A 25,115-nucleotide genomic window follows, 5' to 3' on the forward strand; every position below is an offset into this window, starting at 1 on the left:
AGTAGCTGTGCTCAAGACATTAATGTTAAAAAAGTATAAGCTGCTTCATGGTGCATCAAAAATAACAAATATTAAATGGCAAATTGCGTTCGAAAGGTTGCGGCTATACACATTTTTCTCACTTCGAGCAGTGAAGGCCTATTTGTGATACCTTGCAAGAACGTGTCATGAAGCTCCTTGTGTTGAACTAGTGGAAAAAATTCTATAGAAGGTCCTGAAAGTTGCATAAATATATGGGCAAATGAATATCGACGAAGAATTTGTTCATGTTTTGTCAAAAATGAACAAAACAGTTTCATCTCTCCCCTCTCCCCCCGTCCTGCCACAGCCAGTAGCTAAGATTGAAGAAGTTCTAATTTTTTCGGTGGTGGCATAAGATGCATCCGTTTTTGCTATCTATGGCTGTACTGACCGCCAGGTAACCCCTGCGTGATTAGGCTAAACTTAATTGATTCGCTTTTGTTTTTCGCGCAGAACTCTTCAAAGATGCCAGCGTTTTCGTTTCTTCTTTTTCTAACGGGATGCTGTCATATATCTGGTAAGCAACTCTCGTTAAAGCATACTGACTGTATCAATAGCGGCTTTAAATTCAACCTCGTCTAATTTTCTGCCCGCTTCAAGTGGCTGTTTTCATCGAAAACTTCAGCCATGGACGGATTCTTCCCGTGGTGTGCTACTACGAGAAAGGCCAGGCGTTCCGTCCTACGCCCATGAACTACGATATGAAAGACGTACCAGGGAACCTCTGCAGTCACGTGAACTTGGCATACCTGGAGCTGCACGACACCAACTGGACTATCAAGAGAGACCCTAACGGTAGAGTACCATTAAAACGTGGAAGCAGGTAACTGAGAGAGGCAACATCAAAGGTGTTTCTAAATCTATGAATTTTCTTCGATAAGACTGATATGAAAGGCATTTAGACATTACCTGCTTTATTTAGGCGTTACCCTAACACATAGCCTAAATTGGTCCTTACATATAAGTAATATTGCTAATAACGCTAATCGCGCTCTTGGGTTTTTGCGTCGTAATCTTCGTTTTGCTACCCCTTCTAATAAATTGTTAGCATACCTAACTTTCGTCCGGCCTAAATTAGAATTCGCGTCTTCAGTATGGGACCCTCATCAATCTAACCTATCGTTAACACTAGAAAAAAAATTCAAAATCGCGCTATCCGCTTCGTATATTCAGATTACTCATACCATACTAGCGTGTCTGCTTTAAAAGCACGAGCCTCACTACCTAATCTTGAATCCCGACGTAAAATGTTTAGATTGTGCCTTTTTCACAAGTTTTATCATTCATCTCTAGGAGCATCAGTCATATCACCAGCTCATCGTCTCTCCAGTCGAATTGACCACCACAAGACCGTCTACCCTCCCCCTGCCAAAACGTCTGCTCATCTCCGATCATTTTTTTGTGAAATCATCTAGGGACTGGAACGATCTGCCGCCGGAAGACGTGCACCTTATCAACCCCGTCCATTTCAAGAAAAAGATCGAAACCATAATTTTTTAACTGTCATGCCCATCCCTCATGTAATGCCCCATAACAGGGGCCTTTGTGGTACAATAAATAAATAAATAAATAAATAAATAAATAAATAAATAAATAAATAAATAAATAAATAAATAAATAAATAAATAAATAAATAAATAAATAAATAAATAAATAAATAAATAAATAAAGCTTGCTACTACTCCAGTTGCGGAAGAAAAGTTTCCATAACGGTATGAGTAGCATTCTTGTAAATACTGATAAGAGTGTAATAAAGAGGTGCGCGTTACGGCCTCTGTAGATCGCTGTGATTGCTGCGTGCTGCAATAAAGCTACAACAGCCAAAGTAGGCAGGGCTTGCAAAGCACGGCTATCATGAACATGCAGCTGAGGTAAAAAGTTGTTATTCTGCAAAAACTAAACAACCTTGCAGTGAGGTTTTGCATCTGCCGTCATTCAAGCCCCTGCCTCCTGTCATGTACTCTCCCTTTATCACAAAGCTGCAGGTCACTTGTAAATATGCACTTTGACTCGCTTGTATTCCTAATTCCTTATTGTGTGCCTTTAAATAATCTCAAAATACATATTAACACGCAGTCGTAAACTAGCACAATACAACCAAGACCACCGAGTGTAGATATAGGCTAATGCCCCGCTTTAATCAGGCCACAGAGACGTGACTGCCTGCGTGACTATATGTGTAGCATATATGTACAGATCGGGATCCATGGGTCCTAGGGGCGTACTGCCAAACCATATCCCATAGGAGCACTCGAACAGACGATGCCCTGGCATGCAATCAGGTGACCTGACGATAACTTTCGTCAATTGTGCCAATGCTGCGCTCCCTCTGGCGTTTGTGAAATGACTCGTCAAAGGTTCCAGTTTCGCTTTGCGCGGCATTTCCATAGCTGTTTTGTCTGGTGCCTTGGCTTCTGGTTTCCCCTATAGGGTGCACTCCCATCTCTAAGAACCTGCCCGATTTTGCGACTCCTGTCATGTTGCGTGGCCTCGTAACGTTTCACAACCCGTGCCCTAATAGATGCACGGCCATGTCACCTGTCATACCCGCTATCAGAGGCATGCTTGGCATTTACCGCCTACAACACCGACACCGACGACGCCGAATTGTTTGGAGAACGGGATCTTTAACGCTGTGTTTTGCAAGAAAAACTGCACAGGCACTATGCTTAGCGTGGTCTTCAGTCGGAGCAGTGACAAAATTTAATTTTTCATAACCTGAAAGCTCCAGACATTGCGTCCAATGCATGTGATCGTGTGACGTCACACAAACCGCTTACCAATCAGTGCTTGGTCATGTCACCTGCCAAGCACCGCCTGTCAGAAGCATGCCTGTCAGGAGGACTAGACGGACGCACAGACACATAATGGCTTTATGGCTGAGTAGAAGCCATAGTGCTAGCACTCTAAAAAGACATTTATTAGCGCATGCTATGTTCCAGCGGCAACGCAGCATGTTGGCACCAAGAGGGGAGTCACGAAAGTTCGTTTATCGTTTATGTTCGCCTTCGGTTCGGCGCCATGTTTTCGGAGGCGGGCCGACAGCGTGGGGTAAAAGCCTTTTACGTCTAATCAATAAACGTAGTACTGAAATAGCATGCATATTTCTGTTGAAAAGTTAGCGGCCAGATTTTTCCGCTGCACGTCTTTGCTCCGAGATATTAGCTTCCAAGTTTCAACGACACACGCGTAACTGCGCATTCAAGACCGTGACGAGCGACGTCAAGCACCTCCCTGAAGCGATTATGTGATTGACTTGTTTTCGATTAACACACTGCAAACGAAAGACGAGCGACTTTTGCCCTGTTTCTCGTCGTAAGTGAGATATAACGAACTCGGCCAAATGTGCGTGTGTGTTTTTTGTGTGTGTGTGTTTGTTTTGAAGTGAAGATGGAAATGCTATTAGCTTCGCCCGTTGCTCCACGGCGTTAGCAGGTAAACCTATATGTGTGTCAGTTACATCGCCTGTAGTGAATAAATATAGTGATTGAGTCGGATGGCTCAAACTCTGGCGCACAGGTGGTAGTTGGCAAGGCGACACGGTCGGGTTCTGATTGGTCGGCAGGTCGTATGATGTCACGAGACTACGTGACATAACTTGCGCAGGCTTCTCATTAGAGGAGAACTGGTGAGATGGGTATCGAACCTTCTAGAGAACCAGAGGAAGGATTAAGACACGCTACTCCTAGGCCATGCAGGCAGGTCCGTACGACTTGGCCAAAGCTGGGCTTCATAGAAGCAGAACGTTGGAAAAGTTGGTTCACATGCATGGTTGAAAAAAGCGCGAAGTAGACACAAAGACGAAGAAACGAACGACTGGGACAGGCGCTACTTTATAGGTATCCGGTAACTCGAGTGGCTTACGACTGCATTGTAATAGTTATGTGAGAGATAACAGAGGCACCAATTAAGGAGTTAGCGATTAAGCGAGTAGCAAAAGACATGTACGCGAACGATGATCCGGAAGAGGAACCACAGAAAGGAGCCATTGACGCTCTTGCCTAAGGGTATGACATCATACCCTATATGCTATTAAGGCAAAAGCCTATAATGGCGCATGATTCGCCAACGAGTCCGTGCGTTAGCAGCGACCGTCCGCGAGAAGTCTCCCACTTGTTCGCGAGGTTCCGCGGGATTCCACTTGTCAATCATCCTGATGACGTCATCATAAAAATATAACTTCTTTCTCCACCAGAAATCGAACCTCCGTCCATCGGATCCCCAGCAGAGCGCTTTAACTAACTGCGCCCATGGTGTGTGCTTGTCGTGTAATATTCTGTGTGTCTGGGTAAAAAAAAAAAAAAAGTTTTCAAGTTGGCAATAAGGAAACAAAAAAAAGACTGCGGCCACGCCCGGGATCGTAAACGCACATAATAAACCTCTTTGTCTGCCGTGCGGATGATAGTTGCGGGATTTCGCGATTGACATATACTGCGGTTTTCCTTTCCTGTAAACCAGTTATGAAACGCTGGTGAACTTTGAGGCGTTCAACGGCACACTGGTTGCGTTCGACGAGGGGTGCGCGATGTTTCGTGTGCAGCAACAACGATCAGGCTTTCCCATTTCTCCACTGCAAATTCTACAGTGCTCTCGGAATTTTTTTTTTTTTTTTTTTTTTTGCGGTTAAGTGGAGGTTCTTCCGGACGGTATAATGTGGGTAGAGGCTTCAGATCACAGACCACGCCGTTTTGAAAAATGGTACTTCTACGGGTACCACAGTAAAACTTCAATGCTTGAATTTTGTTATTTAGCAAATCGACGACGACCGAACGCACATCTCTCGTCCTCCTAGGTGCATAACCCTATTTGAAGAACACCTTCTCTTCGCTGCTGATTTGGTTATAGTTTCTACGATGTCCCAAAAGTAATTCTGAATACCGTGTGTAGTACATCCAATGTACTGTCTCCTTACTAACGTTAGCGATCGCGACATGGACACAACGAAATGTTTAAAATAAATTTGAAGGCAGTGCAGCCAGCGAAGAAAGAAAAAAAGATTATAGATGCAACGTTAGGGGTCGGAATAAAGCATCTTGGATTAGAAAGAAACGCGAGTCGACGATATATTAGTTGAAATAAGATGATGTCATGGGATCCGATTTGATATCAGGATAATGCGTTGGGGCTTAACCAGCGCTAATAATGGGAGCTGTTGATCTGTCACGCAAAAAAAAAGTTAACACAAAAATTAATGAAATGTGGCTGAAGGCAGCAGAGTCACATCCGGTAACAAGTTCAATTAATTTTCTGTGCATGTTTGAGAGGCCTCAGTAATGCAGAGGCGATTGGAAATTATTAGGAAAGGTCTTTGTCAAGCGGTACACTTCAGTCGGCAGGTGATAATGTGGATGTTTTAAAAAAGCAGTACACAATTGCCTTAACGTTTTCTTTTGCTTTTCAGTGAGGTTTGCAGAGCTTGCCCAACTGAAGAATAAATATCCCCTACTGAAGACATTTCTTTCAATTGGTGGCTGGAGCAACCAGACGAAAGTCATATCGGATATGGCCTCCACGCGGACAAGAAGGAGGGCCTTCATAAAAGACACCGTCCAACTGCTCGTGGAAAACGATTTAGACGGTCTAGACGTATTTTGGCTTTTTCCCGGACATACGGCCCGTGGAGGAACTAGACGGGACAAGGTCAACTACGACAGACTATTGAAGGTCAGAACGATGAGCTATTTTCTTGCGTGGTTAAAAGAGAAAGTGTAGTTTGCGCTCAGAGGGGCACTTTGCCCTGCGGTTTTTTGCTACCTTTATTAACTACAATATTCAAGCTGCAGCTTGAGAAACCAACAAAATAAAATATTTTTTAAATATGTTGCGTTACGCGTCAGATTTGGAGCTGAACTTCTGCTTTCTCTATTTTTGTTTCTAGACTCATATTTACATAAAAACTTTTTACTGAATTTGAAACTACGGTTAAGTGCAAAAAAGATATGGGATTTTTTTAAACTTAAAATATTAGAAATAAACTTTCGGTCTTATTAGCAGCTAATATTGACTTCGATAAGCATTACTAACCTTAAAACGGTTAAGTTAATTTAATGGCTGAAATAACTACCGGGCATGCACTTACAGTGATAAGCATTCCGCTACGCTGCTGAGAAGAGGGCCTATGACCTTTCCTTGCCAATGGTTTTCATTTTTCAGCTGCTGAGGAGTTGCGTGTTTTTTAGTGACCAAGATGAAAAATTTGTCGCTAGCCATTGTGAGATATCGAATATATACCGGCAGGATATTGAGGCAGTCTGTTCATGGATGTCCATATACTAAAGCGAAAGTCTCTTCTCTGTACTACGATGCGCTCTTCAATGCGATTTTAGGAGACATGATACAGTGGGTGGTTGGCCGACATATTATATTTATTTAATCTTTTACATGCCATTGCCGACTTAACGTTAGTGATCCGCAATTATTTCTGTCTGGAAAATGTCGAAGCACAAAAAATACTAATCACGACAAGGCTGGCTACTGCACTACGTGTCCAGCTGTTTTTTTTTTTTTTTTTCTAACTTTGGTTACGAATACCTGGGTAACTATATATCATGAGAAGCTACATCAATATTCAAATATTTACATTTGAGCCTTAGTTACTTACGCGCCAAAGAATCCAATGGAGACGACATTTAAAGTACAACTCTGCGAGTCCCTCAGACTGCGCCGAATGGTTTTGCTTGATCCGCAAAGTTTATTATCTTTTTTTATAATTTTTCAAAATTTGCCACAGAATGTTTTTCTAGTACCTTATAGATTATGTCTTAGATAAGAAATTAGAACCCAAAATATTCCACAGTGAATTTGTCCACAAGGCTATTACTAATTAGGTAATATAAAATTTACTGCCATATTTTTTGACTAATAAAACACATTAATGCGCGTACTACAGGAATCGCAAATTACTACAGCTTTCGATGAGGATTTAAAAAACTCGCATCTTATGTGTACTTTTGATGTTGCATGAAGTATGAATATTAATCAGCATTAAACGAGTGTTTCCTAATATTGCTGAAGTAGTTGATACAGCACCTATAAAGGTACATTTCTAACGTGACAGCTTTAAGGGTCCCATTCAATACAAACCATAAATGGGCGCTGTCACCGTTGTAAACGAAAAGTCACGGACATTCTTCAGGTAGCAACTGGCAAGTGAAATGATCGGGCGCTGGTCTGTCATTAGACCACATGACATGGCCGAGTCCACACTATCCAATTCGGGTAGCTCCTGTGAGATGACAGGATGAGACGAGAGTCGAATACCAATACCCTTGCAATCCTATAGTCATACATGCTACCCTTAAGCCACGCAGGCACGTTCGTACGACTAGATTAATACGGGGCTTTGAAGGACACAGCGGAAAGGTTGAAAAGGAAGTGGTGAATGTTAATCTGTATATAAGGAAATTGAGCCTCTAGAAGGGCTCACAAGCGGCTGAAATAAAAAGATAATTGCGTGTAGCAGCATTTTGTTAAAGGGTTTCAGCGACATGGCGCCCATTTCTATGGAAGCGCAAGAGCAACTATCGGCTGACACCTCGTGGGCTGGGCAGTGTCTCTTTTAGAGAGTCTGAGGGGCTGCGAGCTCAGGGGTAGATGGAAGTCAAATGGAGGAAAGCGTAATGATTGAGGCTGAGCCCGACAAAATGTACAAGACGAAGTCCAGAAAGAAAACTACAAAAAGAAATTTAACACCAGTACAAGTTATATAAACATGCAAGGGTGTAGTAGGAAAAGAACGATATGGCTAAAAAAAGAACAGAGGCAAGCCAGCTAATTACGGCAAAATAAGTGCGTACGCTCTATTGGAGAAACATATCAGGAAACTGAAAGAACCACCGTTCACTGATGGCTACGTTCGGGAAGATTGCAACAGAACAACAACGAAGAAGAAGGGGGAGGGGCAGGTATATGTTGTTACACAGGGGAATAAACTGACCTATATTAAAACACCTTGTAAAGAACATATCTGGTATCGGTAAAAGGACATGGCTAGTAGTAGTTTATTTAAGGCCAGAAATAAATTCAGGAAACAAAATAGGCACTACGTTAGGTGTCTCAGAGACGATATGAACCAGTTTGGAGATGGTGCAAATATTTCCGTTCGGAAACCTTGGACGGCAGCATCGAGGATTTGGATGAATGCACTGATTGTGGCGAGAAGTTAATACACGTCGGTGAGTGACGCAGCCTACACAAATAGAGACACTAAATGCGAAAGGCAAATCACGGAAAAATTCTAGAACAGGCAGACGACCATTAACTACAGTCGCAAGGAATTTATAGTGAGCTGGCAAAAATAAAATAAACAAAGAGGGGGTACAGCCTGGGAAAAGATCATAAACGTATTAGTCTGCAGATGGGAGCCCTGATCAAATGAGAAATGCAGAAAATACAAAAAGGGAATTAAACGACGAACAAGTAGCACTAATAACAAACGGCTCGTATAGAGGAAGCAGTAGAGAAACGCGCCATGGAAAAATGGGACTTTTATCGGATAGAACTAGTCATAAGTACAAAAACGATAGAAGTAAAAGTATAAATCTGCTGGTATGAAAGAGCAAGCCATGAGCTGGTGGAATAAGGAAGTTATTGAAGTAATCGAATAAGGATGGGCAGCTTCAAAATAACACCGATGGGAAAAGAAGGCGCAGTTATCTGAGAATAAAACCGACTAAAATGCAAATATCAGTGACAAAAGAAGCTGCAGCACAAGCCCTCATCCAAAGTAAAATAAAGCACCATAGCGCAGATTGATGGGCGCGTTGGTACGACTTTCTAGGAATAGGCAACGCATCAGCACAAACACGGGGGCGGAAGGGACAAGGCACAGCGCTGTGACGTGTCCCTTCCTCCACGGACTCGCAATACAGGCGGTGAAATTATGAAAGCAGTGATGAGTAGAAACTGATAACATAATCGAACTTGAGAAAACATTTCAAAATGGTAAGCGTACAGTTGTCAGCCTGTTCGTACTTACTACCCACTGCATAGAAATAGCTAGAGTGGAAACTATATCCTTGTATTTAGTCTTCCAGGATATAAACGGGACCTACGGCAATGTAAACAGTAAGCTCAATTGGAACAAATGTGGCATGGGATAACTGATTTCCTGCAGGAAATATCTGAGGTAATAAAGCATGAATTACATAGGAAGTAACAAGAAGTGTGGAACCTGCCGACGTATGCAAAGGATTAAGATAAGGTTGCCCTCTATCACCACTGCTTGTCGTGTTTTATATCAGTGCTTCTCTGCTTCTCCTCTTGAGGACGTCCAGTGGATGTGGTGGGGACTCCTTAAGAGAATAGATGGGAGGGAGCATCTGCTGTGAACTAAAGCCGAAGTTCTTAAATTAAATTGGTATGTAGGAAAGGAAGCGCAGTATGTGTCACATTTTCCCTGTGGAAACCTGACCCGCTTAGTGAGGGAGGAATGAAGATGGCAGTGAAAGTGCAAAGAGAAAAAGAGGAGCCGTATTGGGCGGTCTCGGATTAACTTCGACCACCTGGGGATCTTTCACGTGCACTGACATCGCACAGCACACGGAGGCCTCTCCGTTTCGCCTTCATCAAAACGCAGCCGCCAGCGGTCGGGTTCGAACCCGCGTACTCCGGCACAGGAGTCGGACATCTTAACCACTGCATCACCGCGGAAGGCATGCTGTTCTGAGAGCAGGTCGATTAATTGGGATTGCGTCAAGGCTAAACTGACCACTAAAACGTTCTAGGGAGCACTTTGGATCAATAAACTGCGATGAGGTGAAAGCCTTTATCACGCCGTTGTCCGAAGATCTTCACTATGGCACCTCTTTCTTTCTGGTCTCACTCCCACCTTCTTTATTTTCCTTACGGCACGGTTAAGGTGTCTGCGGAGATTTGTGACAAATACTGCATCTTTTCTTTCCAGTAAACCAATTTGAAACGCCGCTGATGACTGCTGTACTGCGTCTGCTCCTGTATGCTGTGTGGTGCGGCGTTCGAGGAAGCGACAAATGAAAGACGCCGCACAGTGTCATGTACGCCTGGATCGGTATGACGCGATAGCGCAAGATACCAGCCAACATATAAAGCTCCGCTTTAACCAAGCTGCCTGCCTTTAACCAACGTGCCTGCGCTGTCTATGGATAACGTGAATGCAATGGTCATGGCAGGATGATCCTGATATCACCCCACCATATGAAAGAAGAGACTCGAGTTGGCAGCTCCTGCCAAACGTAATATCAGGAAACCCTACGTCAAGTTAGTGTTCGATCATGTAAGCTGCCAGCTACCGCCTCCCACGTAGCCAAAGTGTTAAAGAGGGACGGGCGGACACGATCGTGGCAGCGAGCATGAGTCATTAAAGGAATGCGCACTCGATAAGCTGCCGCGCTACTGCCTGCAGAGGACGCGGGGAAGAGGTGCCGTGTCGGCGCAGTATGCATGCCGCTAGAAGGAATTCGACTCATCCCAACACCGCGCCACTCGCTCGTCGGACACCAGATACGCTTTGCATTGCCACCCAGTTCAGCAGTGCAGCCAAAGATCGAGTTTCCTTCGAGGATCGAGCTCGAGGAATCTTCTTTCATAACTTAAAAGGCAATGCAGCTATATCAGGGTGTTAGGACACGCAGCTGCAAAAAGTAATTTAACCGCGAAATAACACATGTGCCGTGTCTAGTGGAAATAATATTAGAACTTTTACTCTAGTGTGATGGTATCCATCTGGATGTCGAGAGAGGCGCAGTCGCTCTCCTTGGGCCTTACTAGTGTTTAGAGATAACGACGGTCAGGTGAATAAACCTGCGGTGGAAGTTTGCAAAAGGCGAATGAAGGAATAGTGGCTAAAAAGCAGAAATGGGAAAATAATATTAGTATTGTAGGAATAAAAATTTAATAAAGAAAATAAAGAAGTAGTTGACCGGTTTACATCAACTTAAATAAAATGAAGAAACCAGAGAGGGTGCCAACTCTCGCCATACCATGTCAAAGGGGACGCTCTTATATTCCATGCATCAACCCACCCATCCATCCATCCATCCATCCATCCATCCATCCATCCATCCATCCATCCATCCATCCATCCATCCATCCATCCATCCATCCATCCATCCATCCATCCATCCATCCATCCATCCATCCATCGATCCATCCATCTCAGCAGGTCATGACATAAAACAACATTGGGAAAATTCAAAATATTGACCAGCCAGCTATTAAATGGCCTTATCTGGAGTCAATTTGAACAGCAAATTACAGCTGAAAGCTACTATAGAACTGTTACGACAGCAACTTTCCTTTTGGTGCAGGAACTGTACGCTGCCTTCAAAGAGCACAAACTACTCCTCACGGCAGGCGTCCCTATTAACCAAAGCATACTGGATGCCGGATACGATATACACGCTATGGACAGGTACGCACTTTGCGAGGCTTACTACGTAGACAGTGTATTGGCTACTTGAAATCATGCTTACGTGGTATGATCGTAGCAAAATGCATTCCACATCTGCGTTTATGTACTATTCACTGGTTAAGGTATTATAGGAGATTCACGCTGCTGTGAGAACTATACCTCGGTTTGTAAGGACATCCTTTTATACTCTGATGGACATAAACTCATGAATTGGTGTTCATTGCAATTTTTCTGCACGAAATTACCTTCCTGAATGGAGCCTGATTTCAGCTTCAGGATGTGCTGCTTTTTGTAACTGGTCCAAAAAACATGCGCCACCATATGCCCGATTGAACAAGTAGTACTGTTGATATCCCCACTCATAAGAGGACCTGTAACAACAAACAAGTACCACCACCATACTGCAGCTCCCTTCAGATAACTCGAATAAACTTAAACCATATACCAATGATTTAGAAATTCATTATTGCGATACGCTCGCACAATTCTGATTGAGCAGACTCTTCGTTGCTGTTCTTTCTTCAGTTATTTCTATCCTAGCACCTAGCAAAAAATATTTTTCTTGAAATGTTAACAGTCCATACCCCCTTCATATGTTCCCACGCAGATGCAATGCTTGGCTAACAATATATACGTGTGATTGTAGAAGGTGCACCGAGAACCAGGTACCACCAAAATAAGACCAAATGGCACAGAGAGCTGACTCACATTAGCAAACTTCCAATCACAGGCAAACCCACCCCACCCACACCGATAGGTGTGGAGGGAACCAGCACCGCGGCAACCTTCATTCCCACTCTGAGATCAAAACATCCGCCCAATTCGGCCCCGATAAGCCATCGCTTTTTTCTTCATATTAGTTTAGTATAAGGGTGATTCATACATACATCATTTTTCTCAATGGCTTAGTTCAATTCAAAAGTGATGTACCTTTTATAATACATGCGTTTTATGCTTTTTATTTAGACATCTGGACTGGATGAACGTCATTGCTTACGATCTAAGGGGAAATTGGAATGGAAGAACGGATATTCACAGCCCACTCCATCCCAGAGCAATCGACGGACCCGACGTCGCTGAGTTGAATGTGGTAAGTTCCGAGAAGGCTCAAGGCTTCATGCGGAGCTATAAATGCACAAGAAAAAACATTTAAACCATTCTTCGTATCTTTAAAGACATTTTGACTTTTCGATAAAGAATAGTACCACAGGCTCGTGACTCAGGTAGCTTCCCTCGATGTAATAATTAATTTGAAACAAGCATCAAGTAAAATGAAGATTTCGCTTCTTGTACGCTTTGCTTCAAAGAAAAGACGCAGGAAGCGTGATGCAAGTAAAATACACGAAACAATTCTAGTGTTTTTCTTTTTCTTGTAACCCTTTTAACTACATCTTATTTGTTTGTTCAAGTGCCTCCCCTATTTTGTCGAGTTTTCTCCCTGATTAACCAACTTACAATTGCTAAACAAAGCAGTTAAAGCAAATTAACGACACATTCGGCGACTATATATCCAAGACTGCGCACTCAGCGTTAGGACATGGGATGCGGTTATTTTCAACAAAGGAATGCAAATCTAGAGCTGACTCACATTTCTGCTTAGCATCGCGAAGCATTCGTTAAATTTTCTCAAAACAAAACCACGTTTGTAAATATTTATGTTCTGCTAGAACATGATTTTAGATTTTACCATAAAAAAAAAAAGTGGTAGTCATGGGCTTAACAGGGCTTAAACAAGGCTACTAAGCAATCTGTGTTATGTTTATCCAAATGTTACTATACTGAATTCCTCCTTGCATCTCACCAGAAAATCTACATTTCTTCAAAAGCGAAAAATTAACGCCAGAAAAACGGGAAGTAATTCGTCGAAAGCTATAAAATCAGCAAATTAGAAGTGGAAGCTACGAGTGAAGCATATATGTTCCCATTTTTTGGCAACGCGTAGCTGTTGGTGCAATTGCGGTCGAGTAATGCATCCGATATTCGTCCTTATGTACCATATAAACACGTTAATGTTAGTAGCTGAAGCAGCTGAACTTGATATCCGATCAAAGGCTAACACCTGATGATATTTGCTGGCTACTGACAATTTCTGTCCGTCAGAAGTAGTCTCTCAGCAGCTCTGAACCCCAACTTACCTAACTTCAAATTATACCCCGTAGTTCTAAAAAGTGTCAAACTGTCGCATTGGTTTCATATATTATACGACCACATTTACGTTATAGTGAAGTTTTCACATGAGTTTCGCATTTAGAACATGACACTTTGCGAGGGACACTTCTGGATGGAGGACATTACACTCAAAGCAATAAATGCAAACTCATAACCCGTCCACAGGGTAAAAACGCGTGAAGTTGATGATGACGAGAAAGGCCTTCTGCAGTAAATTTGAACGAGCTTCCTTTTCGCAGAGTCGGCCTTTGAGTGAGCCTTGCTCACCGCTATTTAGACTTTTGTCGTAGTTGTGAGCTTCCTTGTTATGTATTTTTCGTATACACAAATATTGGTTTGGTTTGGGGGGTTTAACCTCCCAAAGTGACCCAGGAAGATCAAAATTATTTAGGCAACTTACATATATATTTTTTATTTATACCTTCCACTTGAAAAGTGTGCCATCCCACTACCATCTTTTTTTTTTTTTTTTTTTTTACTTTTACGCAATTCCCTGCCGTGTCGTTTACTCCCAATTGCAGTGTATTAAGAAGAAAAAAAAACGTCTTCCATAACCCCATAAGCTTAAAAAACTTCGGTACTTGCCCACTTCCTCTTTCGATACATGCAAACCAAACATGGTTTAGTTTGCAGGTAGCGCTTGCTTGTTTGAACTTTGGAAATCATGGAATTATGTGGAACCTTATGGAACATGAAGAGCAAATATTCTCATGGCGCTGTAGTTCCGGTTAACTGTGTTCGCTCAGCGCCTGAAAAAGCAGGAAGCAGAACTTAGAACTTGCCCTAAAACGCAATACATGCAGATGTAACTCGTTCCATGGAATGTCGCTTTTCGTTCTTTTTTGCAAACTGCAACAGTTCTTTTCGTTCTTGCTGTTGTTGTTATTGTTGTTGTTGTAGCTGCTGCTGCTGTCGTCTTTGTTGTCATTGTTGTTGAAGTTTTAAGGTTACTTTATAATCCATGCCTGTTCATGTGTGAGCTTCTTGCGCAAGATATTTTGTATTTCTTCTTTTACTCGCATAAATATAGGATCGAGGGTTCATATCCACTTGGTAGGAACACTGACTATTTTCTGCCGAAAAGCCACAGGAGCACATAATAAATGGTGCATAATTTGCAAAATTGTCCTCCCACACAGAAAACCAATAGGTGCAGGGCACGACATTAAGCAACATAACTGCAAAAAGAATGAATATCAAAAGAGTAGAAAGCAAAACAACAAATTTAACTGCAGGAGGCAGCTGTAAACGAAATGAGAGTCGCACGAACATCTTGAAATTGTAAAAACAACAACGCCACCCCAAGGTTAGCACTGTGATACGTACGTTATGCGTATCTGTTTTATAAATTCTTGTGTTTTTGCAGTAGCATGTCGTGTTGAGTAATTTTATTACAGTATGCAGTAACATTGAACTTCAGTAGTATGCATGGCAAAATTACTTGAAGAAGTGATTAAATTATATTACTAATTACTTTGCTGAAAATAGAGCAATAGAAATAAATTACATAGCCAATTACTGCTCCCAAAAAGCAATGAAATTGCATTACAATCTCTCCTGCTGAATAATTAAATTACTATTAAATTACTTCCTAGTTTTCATCTACATGCAAAAACTAAGTAAAGGTAGTAAACAAAACTTCTATCCAGGCGCGATGCACACATTATTTCGTATTTCCGCCAAATACCGTCCCAAACAACTATTGCCTCCCACTTCCCTACAGCACGCGTCATTACGAATATAAGACAACGCAACAAAAGCAGGAGCATGGTCGTGCGCTCATCAAATGAGCGCCGAACCCAGCGCCTTGCCAGCCCGGAGCTTTATCTGCCGTTTGAAGGTCCCGAAGAAGCAAGGTTATTTATTGCTTCCATGGTTCCAAAAATCGAATTCGGTACCTGCGGTAAGTAATGCAGACATTATGGACCCTTCCTCCTGTCTCCCCCTCCATCCCCACCCCAACCCCTCTAGCCCATGGTGAGGAGTGTAAGGCACCACTGTTCCTTGCCGACGCAACAGGCAGCGCCACTGCGCGCTCCCAACTTTGAACTCCGGCAGTCTTGCATCATCCTTTCCTTCGGCCACCCCTTCACGCCTTACATCCTGCTGCTTGGGGAATGCTTGCAACGACCCATAATATAGCCGCACTCAATGACGCGGCTCCACAGGACCCAGGAGGCCTCAGACGCAGAGTTCTACTCAATTCTGTCTCCCTTTGCCGATCCGTTACGCTGGCCCAGGCTTGCCGCACGTCATTCGTCCTTTCGCGGCACTCTACAGTGCTTTCTATTGAAATATCAGTAGTGGACTTTAGTGAAAGTAATTTCGAAAATAATTAGTTACTTTTGCTACGAAATTATTACCAAAACGAATGCATTACGTTACTAAAAAGTAATTGATTACATTACAAATTAACGAGAAAATCAATAAATTACAGTATTTTATTCTTGCAATTCAATTACTGCCATGTATATCCAGTAGTAAAATCGATAGCAGCCTCCTGTGCAGGCTTGGCTGTAAGCCTGGAAGCTATTGGAATTCCATGAATTCATGAATTAACTATTCCGTATTCAATGGCGTGCGCTTAGAGACGCTGCCAAAAGGAAGCTTATTGTCTCCTGGGCATTTCTTCAGGCGATGGTAACACCGCGGCAACTATCCCAGAAGAAAGAGTCTTAGAAAGAAATCGTGAGATTTCCTCGTGTCCCTCCTCTGCTCAGGAACAAGGTCTTCAGGCACTGCTTGACCGTGGTGCGTCGAAGCGGAAGCTGGTGCTGGGCGTGGCCTTCTACGGACGTGTTTACAAGCTGGCCAGTCCGTACAACACCGGACTGCACGCCCCCATCGATCCACTGAACAGGCCGCAAAAGGGCGCTTTCCTCATGAGCGACAACATACACGCCTACTTCGAGGTGAGAGCGACGCCCAGCGCTTCCCCCGGTCAGTGCATGGAGCCGCAACTGTTTCTTCGTAGGTGGCATAATTTTTCTCACAAGTCTCTCCCTGAAAAGCACAGGCCTTAACAATATTTGCATTCCAAGTGGTAGAAAAATGCTCGGAATATGATCACCCCTTATAAACAGCATTCATTGATTACAAAAAAAGCATTTGACTCAGTAGAAAGATCGGCAGTCATGCAAGCATTGCGAAATCAGGGTGTAGACGAGTGGCATTTGAAAATACTGGAAGATATCTGCAGTGGCTGGACAGCAACCACATTTATGCATAAAGAAAGTAACAGAATTCTCTTAAAGAAAGGTGTGAAGGAAGGAGACACGGTCTACCCAGTATTATTCACAGCTTGCTTAAAGGAAGTAATCAGAGGCTTGGATGGGGAGCAGCTAGGGATAAGAGTTGATGGAGAATATCTCAGAAATCTGCGATTCGCTGATGACATTGCCTGGCTAAGTAACTCGGGCGATGAACTGTAAATAATGACTGATGACCTACACAGAAAAATCAGAAATGTATGCTTGAAAATTAATATGAATACTAAAATAATGTTCAACAGCCTCGGGAAGGAACAGCAGTTTACAATAAGTAGCGAAGCACGGGAAGTGGTAGGGGAGTATGCCCACTTAGGACAGGTAGTAACCGCATATCCGGACCATAAAAGGGAAATACCTAGGAGAATAAGATTGGGATGGAGCGCATTTGGCAAATATTCGCAGATTATGACTAGCGGCTTACTGGTATCGCTCAAGAAGAAAGTATACAACAGGTACATCTTACCTGTACTCACCTGTGGGGTTGAACCGAGTAGACTAACGAAAGGAGTTTTACTTAAGTTGAGGACAACGCAGAGGGCTATGGAACGAAAAATTATAGGTGTAGCGTTAAGAGATAGAAAATGTGCGCAGTGGGTCAAAGAAATAACTCAAGTTATTTACATTTTGACGGAAATCAAAAGGAAGAAATGGGCATGGGCAGGGCATGTGTTGTGCGAAGAGGGGACAACCGATGGTCGCTCAGGGCAACAAATTGAATTTCAAGGGAAAGAAAACATAGCAAGGGGTGGCACTAAGTTAGGTGGGCGGATAAGGTTTATGTTCGCAGGGGTCAACTAGATGCAGTTAGCACAGGACCGGATTAATTGAAGAAATATGGGAGAGGCCTTCGCTCTGCAGTGGATTTAGTTCGGATGATGATGATGATGATGATGATGATGATGATGATGATGATGATGATTTATTTCTTAGTTCTATGCAATACCCTCAAGTTGCTCGATGTTTTTGTACATCGTTGAGAAATTGGGACACACTTAAGCTCTGCCTTTAAGTTCATGACGACAGCGTATCTTCATTCGCGTACATGAACTTTGCTACTCTGATAGCCAATAGTTCATTAATTTCTTCTTCTTTACCTCACACTTACATGTTAGCGTACAGTCGTCAGCTACCGCGCAATGTGAAAAGCCACCCGATATAGGCTAAAAGTGCATATTAACCAAGCAGTACAAATATGACCGTGTCTCCTACGAGGAACATGTCTGATTTGGAATTCAATGGTCCGGCTACAATCGAGGGCGTCCTATTCTCGCGGCAAAAGAGCTGCCCGATTCCTGCCATTTCGGACATATAATGTGGTCTTGTGACGTCGTACAGCCCGACTACCAATCGTCGCCCAGCCCTGTCAGCTTCCAATAAGCGTAACCTGCCAACGTGAAACGTTCTTAATTTTTCGTTTACAACGGCGACACCATATTTCCTGAAGAAAGTACCTTCAACGATGTGGCGTTAATTTATGGTGCTAATTTTGAGTCGATGAGCACAGCCAATTTATGGCGGAAACACATTTGACAGGCACTTAAGCTCCGCCTTTAAGATTATGAAGTTACAGCGTTAATGGCACTTGTTGTTTAGCTCCCCTTACGGACCCTCGTTCACGTATATACTGTCGTGACGCTGGGGCTAAGTCGACCCGGCCTTCACTTGGTAGCGTGCAGAGACTCGGGGTTGATGAAGGATTGAATCTTCGAAGTTGGTAAAATATATACAAGCAGGTTAATGGCACTTTGAAAAAACGTATTTACATGAAAAGGAAGGGTATATCAGCAAAATGGCAAGCGTTAAGAGTTCATAGCGAGAAGCGTCTGGATGAGCCGTTTACCCAGGGCTCAGAGCGTCTTTTCGTGCTCTGCAATGTCCTTAAAACCCCCTATGTCCAGCCCCTCTCTGAAGATGCTGACCAACCAGTTCCAGGGCACGCCCCTCAGATATCGGCATCCAATCGAACACATCACTGCACTGATGGTCTGATGCACTGACTGGTCCGGCATTGTTTCGTTGGGCGTGGTCACTTCTTGGCGGGTAGAGCTTGGGAACGGCGAGGAGGCACATTTCTATTCTTCAGCAAAGATCCGATATGCTGGCTTCGGCAAGTGGATTTCCTTCTCAGAAACCCAAGTGCACGTGCGCGCCACATACTGCTCCCAGCATTGTCCCTTTCCGGCAATTGCAAATCTTTCCTGCATTCCCGGGAATTCCTCTAAAGGCCGTATGCGTCATGCTCCTTTCTTGTCCTGTATGTCAGCGGACGTCGTCTCCTTTGGACAATAGGCATTCCTCACTTGACCATAGCGCTTCTCGACAGGAAGGGTGAACAATTGAACGAAAGCACTTCGCATTTGCAGGGTCTCGACAAAGCAAAACAGGCTTACACAAAAGGGTTCATGGAAACAGGCTCACTTAGATCCCTTGCACCAACAGCACATATCCATGCCCACAGGCGAACAATAGAGCGCGCAAGTGCGGACCATGCACGGTCATAACAATACGCGCTTTGATACTCCCTTAATCAATTTCTTTTAATTTTTGCGCCTATTAATTCACAAACACCCATTACCATACATCCGTAAGCTACCCCATAATGTGCATGGCCACCAGGCACATACCAAACGTCCCAGCTAAACCAAACCAAACCTTTAAATAGACGGTGTGTCCGAGCCTAGTGCAGCCACGTGAGTGCTCTTTAGACTCGATGTAGATGCGAGAGTTGGACTGTGAAGAAGGCTGACCACCGAAGAATTGACGCGTTGGAATTGTGGTGCTAGCGCAGACTCTTGAGAGTTCCTTGGATGGCCATAAGATCAAATCAGTCGATACTGTCGACCATAAGCCCTGACTGCTCTTTGGAGGGTCAAATTCTAAAGTTAAAGCTCATGCTACCTTGGTCATCTGATGAGAAGAGAACAGTCGCTGGAGAAAGATTTGATGTTGGGAAAGATTGAGGGTTGCCGGAGAAGGGGTAGGCAGCGAACGCGATGGTTAGATGGCATCCTCGAGGCGCTGCAGATGAAGGTATGTGATGTTAAGACGATAGTGAGAGACCGGAAAGCGTGGCGTGATATGGTTCATAGGGTCACGAAGAGTCGGACAAGACTAAACGACTGAACTGAACTGAACTGAACCTAGTCTGCAGTACTTTCTCGTTCGCCAGCATCACTCAATTAGCAAAGACTAATAAAGTTACTTCTTTTTTTGTTTGTTTGTTTTTTTTGTTTTTTTTTTTGCTTCAGGGCAAAGTGCGAATGCCAAATTTGTAGGTCGTCTCAAAACACCGATCGTTTACCGATCAGGGACTGCACAATATGCATGCGATTCCCTTAAGAAACGCATAGGCCTAAAGGTCACTGAACGCTGCCGGCAAATCGCAATTAAGCATATTGCCATAGCGTGCCTGTGTGCCAACCGCTATCTTCGCAGAAACCATCGACAAACTCGCTCTGCACTGCACCATCGTTTTTTGTTTTGTTTTGTTTTGTTTTTTTCTTGGTGGCACGACGCCCATTCAACTTGCTCCCAGTAATCACCAAGTAGTGGCGGCGGCCACCCACATCGCCGATGCCTACGAGGGGTGATATCCTCATGCAACGGCAATACTAACGGAATTTTCTTTTTCTAGTAACGCCAGTTCGTTCAGAAAAATAGAAGGGCTGCATTTTCACATCGGCATATTTTCGAACGTAGCATATATGAGATAGATGTGCACAGGTTTATTTTGTTCATTTTGTTGCTTTCTTTAAATGATCATTGACCCAATATTTTTTACTTCACGAGGTTAGAAGCTAGTCAGTAAAAAATCTAGCGCTAATAAGTGTCTCTCACTGCGACAAAAATTCATGCATTACACAAATTTCGGGTCAGTATCTTAGCGCCACACGCTGCAAATCCTTCACAAGTTTTATCCGAGCAAATAAAACATCGTAAACTCAGATTTGCAGCAAGCGACTTGATATCCTGATATGATTTCAGGTTTGCAAGAATGTGATGTTTGGTCGGTGGCAGCGGAGCTTTGACGAAGAAGGCATGTGTCCGTACGCAACAAATGAACAGGACTGGGTGGGCTACGAGGACTCGGACAGCATTGCCCGAAAGGTAAACATGGCGCTAAAAAAAGTATTCATTCGCTTTTATTCGTTGGCGAGAAACAAATAAGTATTTCGCACGACGAAAATCAGGAAGTAGAAGTTTCAACATGACTAGCCTTACACAATACTTTTGCAATGACTCTAATAAAGCATAATGTCAAGACTAGCTATCGAAATTTGGCTTGCTTGGAGCTTTATTTTTCTTTTGATTTAAGATCTCCCTCCTTAGTTGCCTTCTCGCATTCAAAGTGAATACTTGAAGGAGTAAAACCCTATTCTATTAGCCAGAACTCATTCAAGGTACAAGTTACCATTTGCCTATCACAAATTTCGGGTGTTAGCCCAACAAATAACACACTTGCTGCAACTGTTGTTTATCTTTCCAAACGTAACCAACTTTTAGCGTACATGTTTTAATTCCTCCTTTACGAAATCTAGCACTCGTTTCATTGCAGGTCGAATTTGTGAGAAAAGAAGGCTACGCCGGCATAATGGTCCTGAGCTGTGACTTGGATGATTTCAGAGGAGTGTGCGGAAAGCAAAACGTCCTCCTGGAAACAATCAACAATGGATTACCCAGGCTAAGGAACAATGTCATCCTTTAGCCGACACCTAGTTATGCAAGTTGAACGGCGGCAAATATGTTACTTGCGGAAAGGAAGATATGACATCCTAACTCGTGTGCAACAAGACATCTGCAAAAGAGGACAAATAAAACGGCTAGCCCGTGAAGGTCAGCATGCTGAGAGTTTGAAGAATAACTGGCAGACGCTTGTCGTTTGACCTGTAAAGATAGTTGCAGAAGTGTAATTTGCGCATTGTTATAGCATCACGGCTGAGAAGGAGACATCTTCATTTGTGTCTTTTTCAATTTTAAAGGACAAAAAATGGCAGCCTGAAGAAGAATACATAAAACATAAACTCAGCCCTCCATAATGAAAGTTCAAATATTCAAGAGTCGCAAGCAAGAACGCGGAATATTTATTCAGGTTTTCATTATATTGCAAATTTTATTATTCTGCCTTGCTTAATTAACACCGAGGAAATATCACTTCTCAATTACTCAGAGCTGCTGCGGACAAACTTTACAGTTTTTGCCTGAAATTAATTACCCAATTAACTTATTGGCCTAATTATTTTTCCGGCAGCAACATTACGTCCCCCTCTATCGATTTACAGCACTCATTACCCTCTACTACTTTTCAATTACTCGCAACTGCTGCGGACACAATTTTGCGGACGCGGCTTGTGGACACGGTCTACGGACAGAAATCTGTGAACATAGCGAAGCAATGCTCTCGCATTAATAACATCTGGAACGACCTAGGACCATGGCTGGCTCAATAATGCAGGTAGTACATCAGCTAATTTCGGCGCGCGCGCGTGTGTGTGTGTGTGTGTGTGTGTGTGTGTGTGTGTGTGTGTGTGTGTGTGTGTGTGTGTGTGTGTGTGTGTGTGTGTGTGTGTGTGTGTGTGTGTGTGTGTGTGTGTGTGTGTGTGTGTGTGTGTGTGTGTGTGTGTGTGTGTGTGTGTGTGTGTGTGTGTGCGTGTGTGTGCGTGTGTGTGTGTGTGTGTGTGTGTGTGTGTGTGTGTGTGTGTGTGTGTGTGTGTGTGTGTGTGTGTGTGTGTGTGTGTGTGTGTGTGTGTGTGTGTGTGTGTGTGTGTGTGTGTGTGTGTGTGTGTGTGTGTGTGTGTGTGTGTGTGTGTGTGCAACGGGCGCGCGCGCGCGTGCCTGCGCGCGATTACATACAGACGCATTTCACTATCACGCTTAAGCGGTTTTGCCAGCGACTATCCTGACTATCGCAGGTTTCTCGAGGGAGCCACGTACTGCAATAAGACAGCGGGTCCATCAACGATGTAAGAGGAAACCAGCGCCCACTTCAATGCTAGATAACGACTTACGTACAGCCCAGCTCTGAGTTCTGTCGGTGGAGAGAGGGTGTCGTACGTGCTGCACGGTCGGTCAGCAGTGCTCGGCACTCCCTTCGTGCGCTACGTGCGAAGGCAGCAACGGGAGGTTGGGCAGCATTTCGCAGCCCTTAAACAAGCTGCACGTGCTCATCGGGCCGCCACGCGGCTGGACTTTAGGCGAGACGAGTTGTGACCTCCTTTCAGACGTTGTGGATAGGTCGCACTTGCGGAAGATAGTAAGTGAAAAATGATACTTCATGCGACGCTCGTGTTTTCCTCTCGAGAGGTGTGACGTCCAAAAATGGACGTCTGCCGAGAAGACTTACCATTTCGCTGCACGTTGCAAATGTCTAAGAAAGTTGTGAAGCTACTTTTATTGAACCAAGGTTAGGCGTCCCTACGACGTGTTTTGCATGACTGTCAGGAGCAATTTAACGTTGTTAGTGGCACTGGGCATTTTAAGTGGCATGAAATAGGAAACAATTACAGACAAAAGTTACTGTCATAGCAGCGTAAACTAAAAAGTTTATAGTATTGCCACAGGAAACTGTTCAGTACCAGCGCGCGAAAACGAAGGGAGTCAAAGTGGTAGCCCGATATTTCTTAACTTTCTCGATCAATCAAAGAATAATATCCAATGGAAATGCGCTTCTTATAAATTAACAAAGGAGTCAAAATATAACTGCACTTTTTACCACCCATTTACGAAAACATTTTGCTCAGTATGCTGTTACCCAGGATTCGGTTCATTGCATCATCACGAACGCGAAACATGTGATACACAGAGGAGTAAATGTCTGAACTCCTAAATAAATATTTGTTGTTTCATTTTATTTCTTGTCTCTGATATTGCAGCCCCAGTAAGCAGCGTGGCAGAATGGCTACAGAATTTTTAATGACATCACTGGCGTTAACAAGCCCACTGCCTTGTAAAGACGGTGCGACGTCACCGGTATTAGACAGTCGACACACCACTTCGCATATGCCTTCTTTCGCTCTGTAAATGGCATATTATTAATGCATACACTGGGATGAGGAGACCCCAAGTTTTTTAGCACACACAAAAGTCAAGATAGCTACATTGTAGCACCAAACGGAAGGCATTAAATACATAAGAACATAAAAGGGCATCACAGACGTATCCCAACGAGCACAGATAAAAATTTTATTAAAGCTATAGTATCAGACAATCGATGGCAAAGAAACAAAACGTTGCAGGTTATAATGATGGCAAATCAAGTAATCCGCCTTACTGTGAGCATTGTTATGCTGCTACCGAAATAAAGCTTTTTTAAAAGGAGGAAAATGCAAGTTCGCCTTCAACCATGGATAACTAACCAAAGGGTTACTTTTATTTAAAGTGTCTTTTTGTCAGGAAGAGAAGAACGAGTAATTAAAAATTGCCACCTCAGGCTGTTTCTACAATCGCAATTATACTAGGGTTGATTTTTCTATTTGTGTGCAACAAAGGCAATTGCGAAGCTGAATAGCGGAGCAACATTTGTACTACGCCTGCTTGTGTACCATTGATTTATCGCTGAAGAAAGACGAGAAGCAAAAGTAAATGGAAAAGATTAGAACTAACTCAGCTCTTCAATGTCATTACCAAGATCTCAAGTTTCAGATTTTCAGGGAAAGAAATATTGCAATTGTAAATCGTTCGGGAATGAAAACAATTTTAATTACTGCTAAACATGCAGTAGCAAATACTTTAAGAGCTCAGCATTGAAATTTGATTACAATTGAAATCCCTTGGAGTTAACGGAAGTTGAAACTGGTACAGCTGATACACACCACCGTGTTTCAGCGTTACTGTTGATACAAGACTAGAACGAAATGGACGCGGTACAGGTGTACGCGTCATGACATTTTCACTCCTAACGCAAAAGTTATGCTAAAGCTTTCTAGGCCAGTAAATTTATAAATGTACTCTTTTGTTCAAGCAGCAGGATACGTTGCTAGGCGAATTCGTTCATGACGATGGGAAGGTGTGTGCCCAAAATAGACGATCACGAGAGAAGAGGAGACAGGACGGTACGAGCGCGAACTTCAACTGATCTTTATACGAAAGTGTGACAGGCTTACATATTTTGCCAGTACGAGCTCAAAACGGTATCAAGTCATATATCGCAAAAAAAGTAACAATGCTCACAAGAAGAGGGGAGGCAGGGGAAGTCATGGTAATATTGCCTTCGAGAAAACGCTTTTCACTAACGTAAAGCTTGATTGACGTATTAATACATTCTCCACCTC

General features: G+C 43.3%; 1 protein-coding gene across 1 annotated transcript in view; it reads left to right on the forward strand.

Annotated features, from left to right (window-relative positions):
• Positions 1-22,190, forward strand: part of LOC146199160 (putative chitinase 10) — a 63,222-nt gene extending 41,032 nt beyond the window's left edge. Inside the window, exons 12-19 of the mRNA XM_084592063.1 lie at positions 475-538; positions 622-816; positions 5,423-5,685; positions 11,307-11,410; positions 12,377-12,500; positions 16,300-16,491; positions 20,833-20,955; positions 21,404-22,190. Of these exons, the coding sequence (XP_084448189.1) occupies positions 475-538; positions 622-816; positions 5,423-5,685; positions 11,307-11,410; positions 12,377-12,500; positions 16,300-16,491; positions 20,833-20,955; positions 21,404-21,553 (1,215 nt within the window). The 3' untranslated portion in view covers positions 21,554-22,190. The remainder of the gene's footprint in view (positions 1-474; positions 539-621; positions 817-5,422; positions 5,686-11,306; positions 11,411-12,376; positions 12,501-16,299; positions 16,492-20,832; positions 20,956-21,403) is intronic.
• The last annotated feature ends 2,925 nt before the right edge of the window (positions 22,191-25,115 follow it).

This window comes from Amblyomma maculatum, chromosome 2, assembly GCF_055883805.1.
Source record: "Amblyomma maculatum isolate TAMU_Amacu chromosome 2, ASM5588380v1, whole genome shotgun sequence".
Classification (NCBI taxonomy): domain Eukaryota; kingdom Metazoa; phylum Arthropoda; class Arachnida; order Ixodida; family Ixodidae; genus Amblyomma; species Amblyomma maculatum.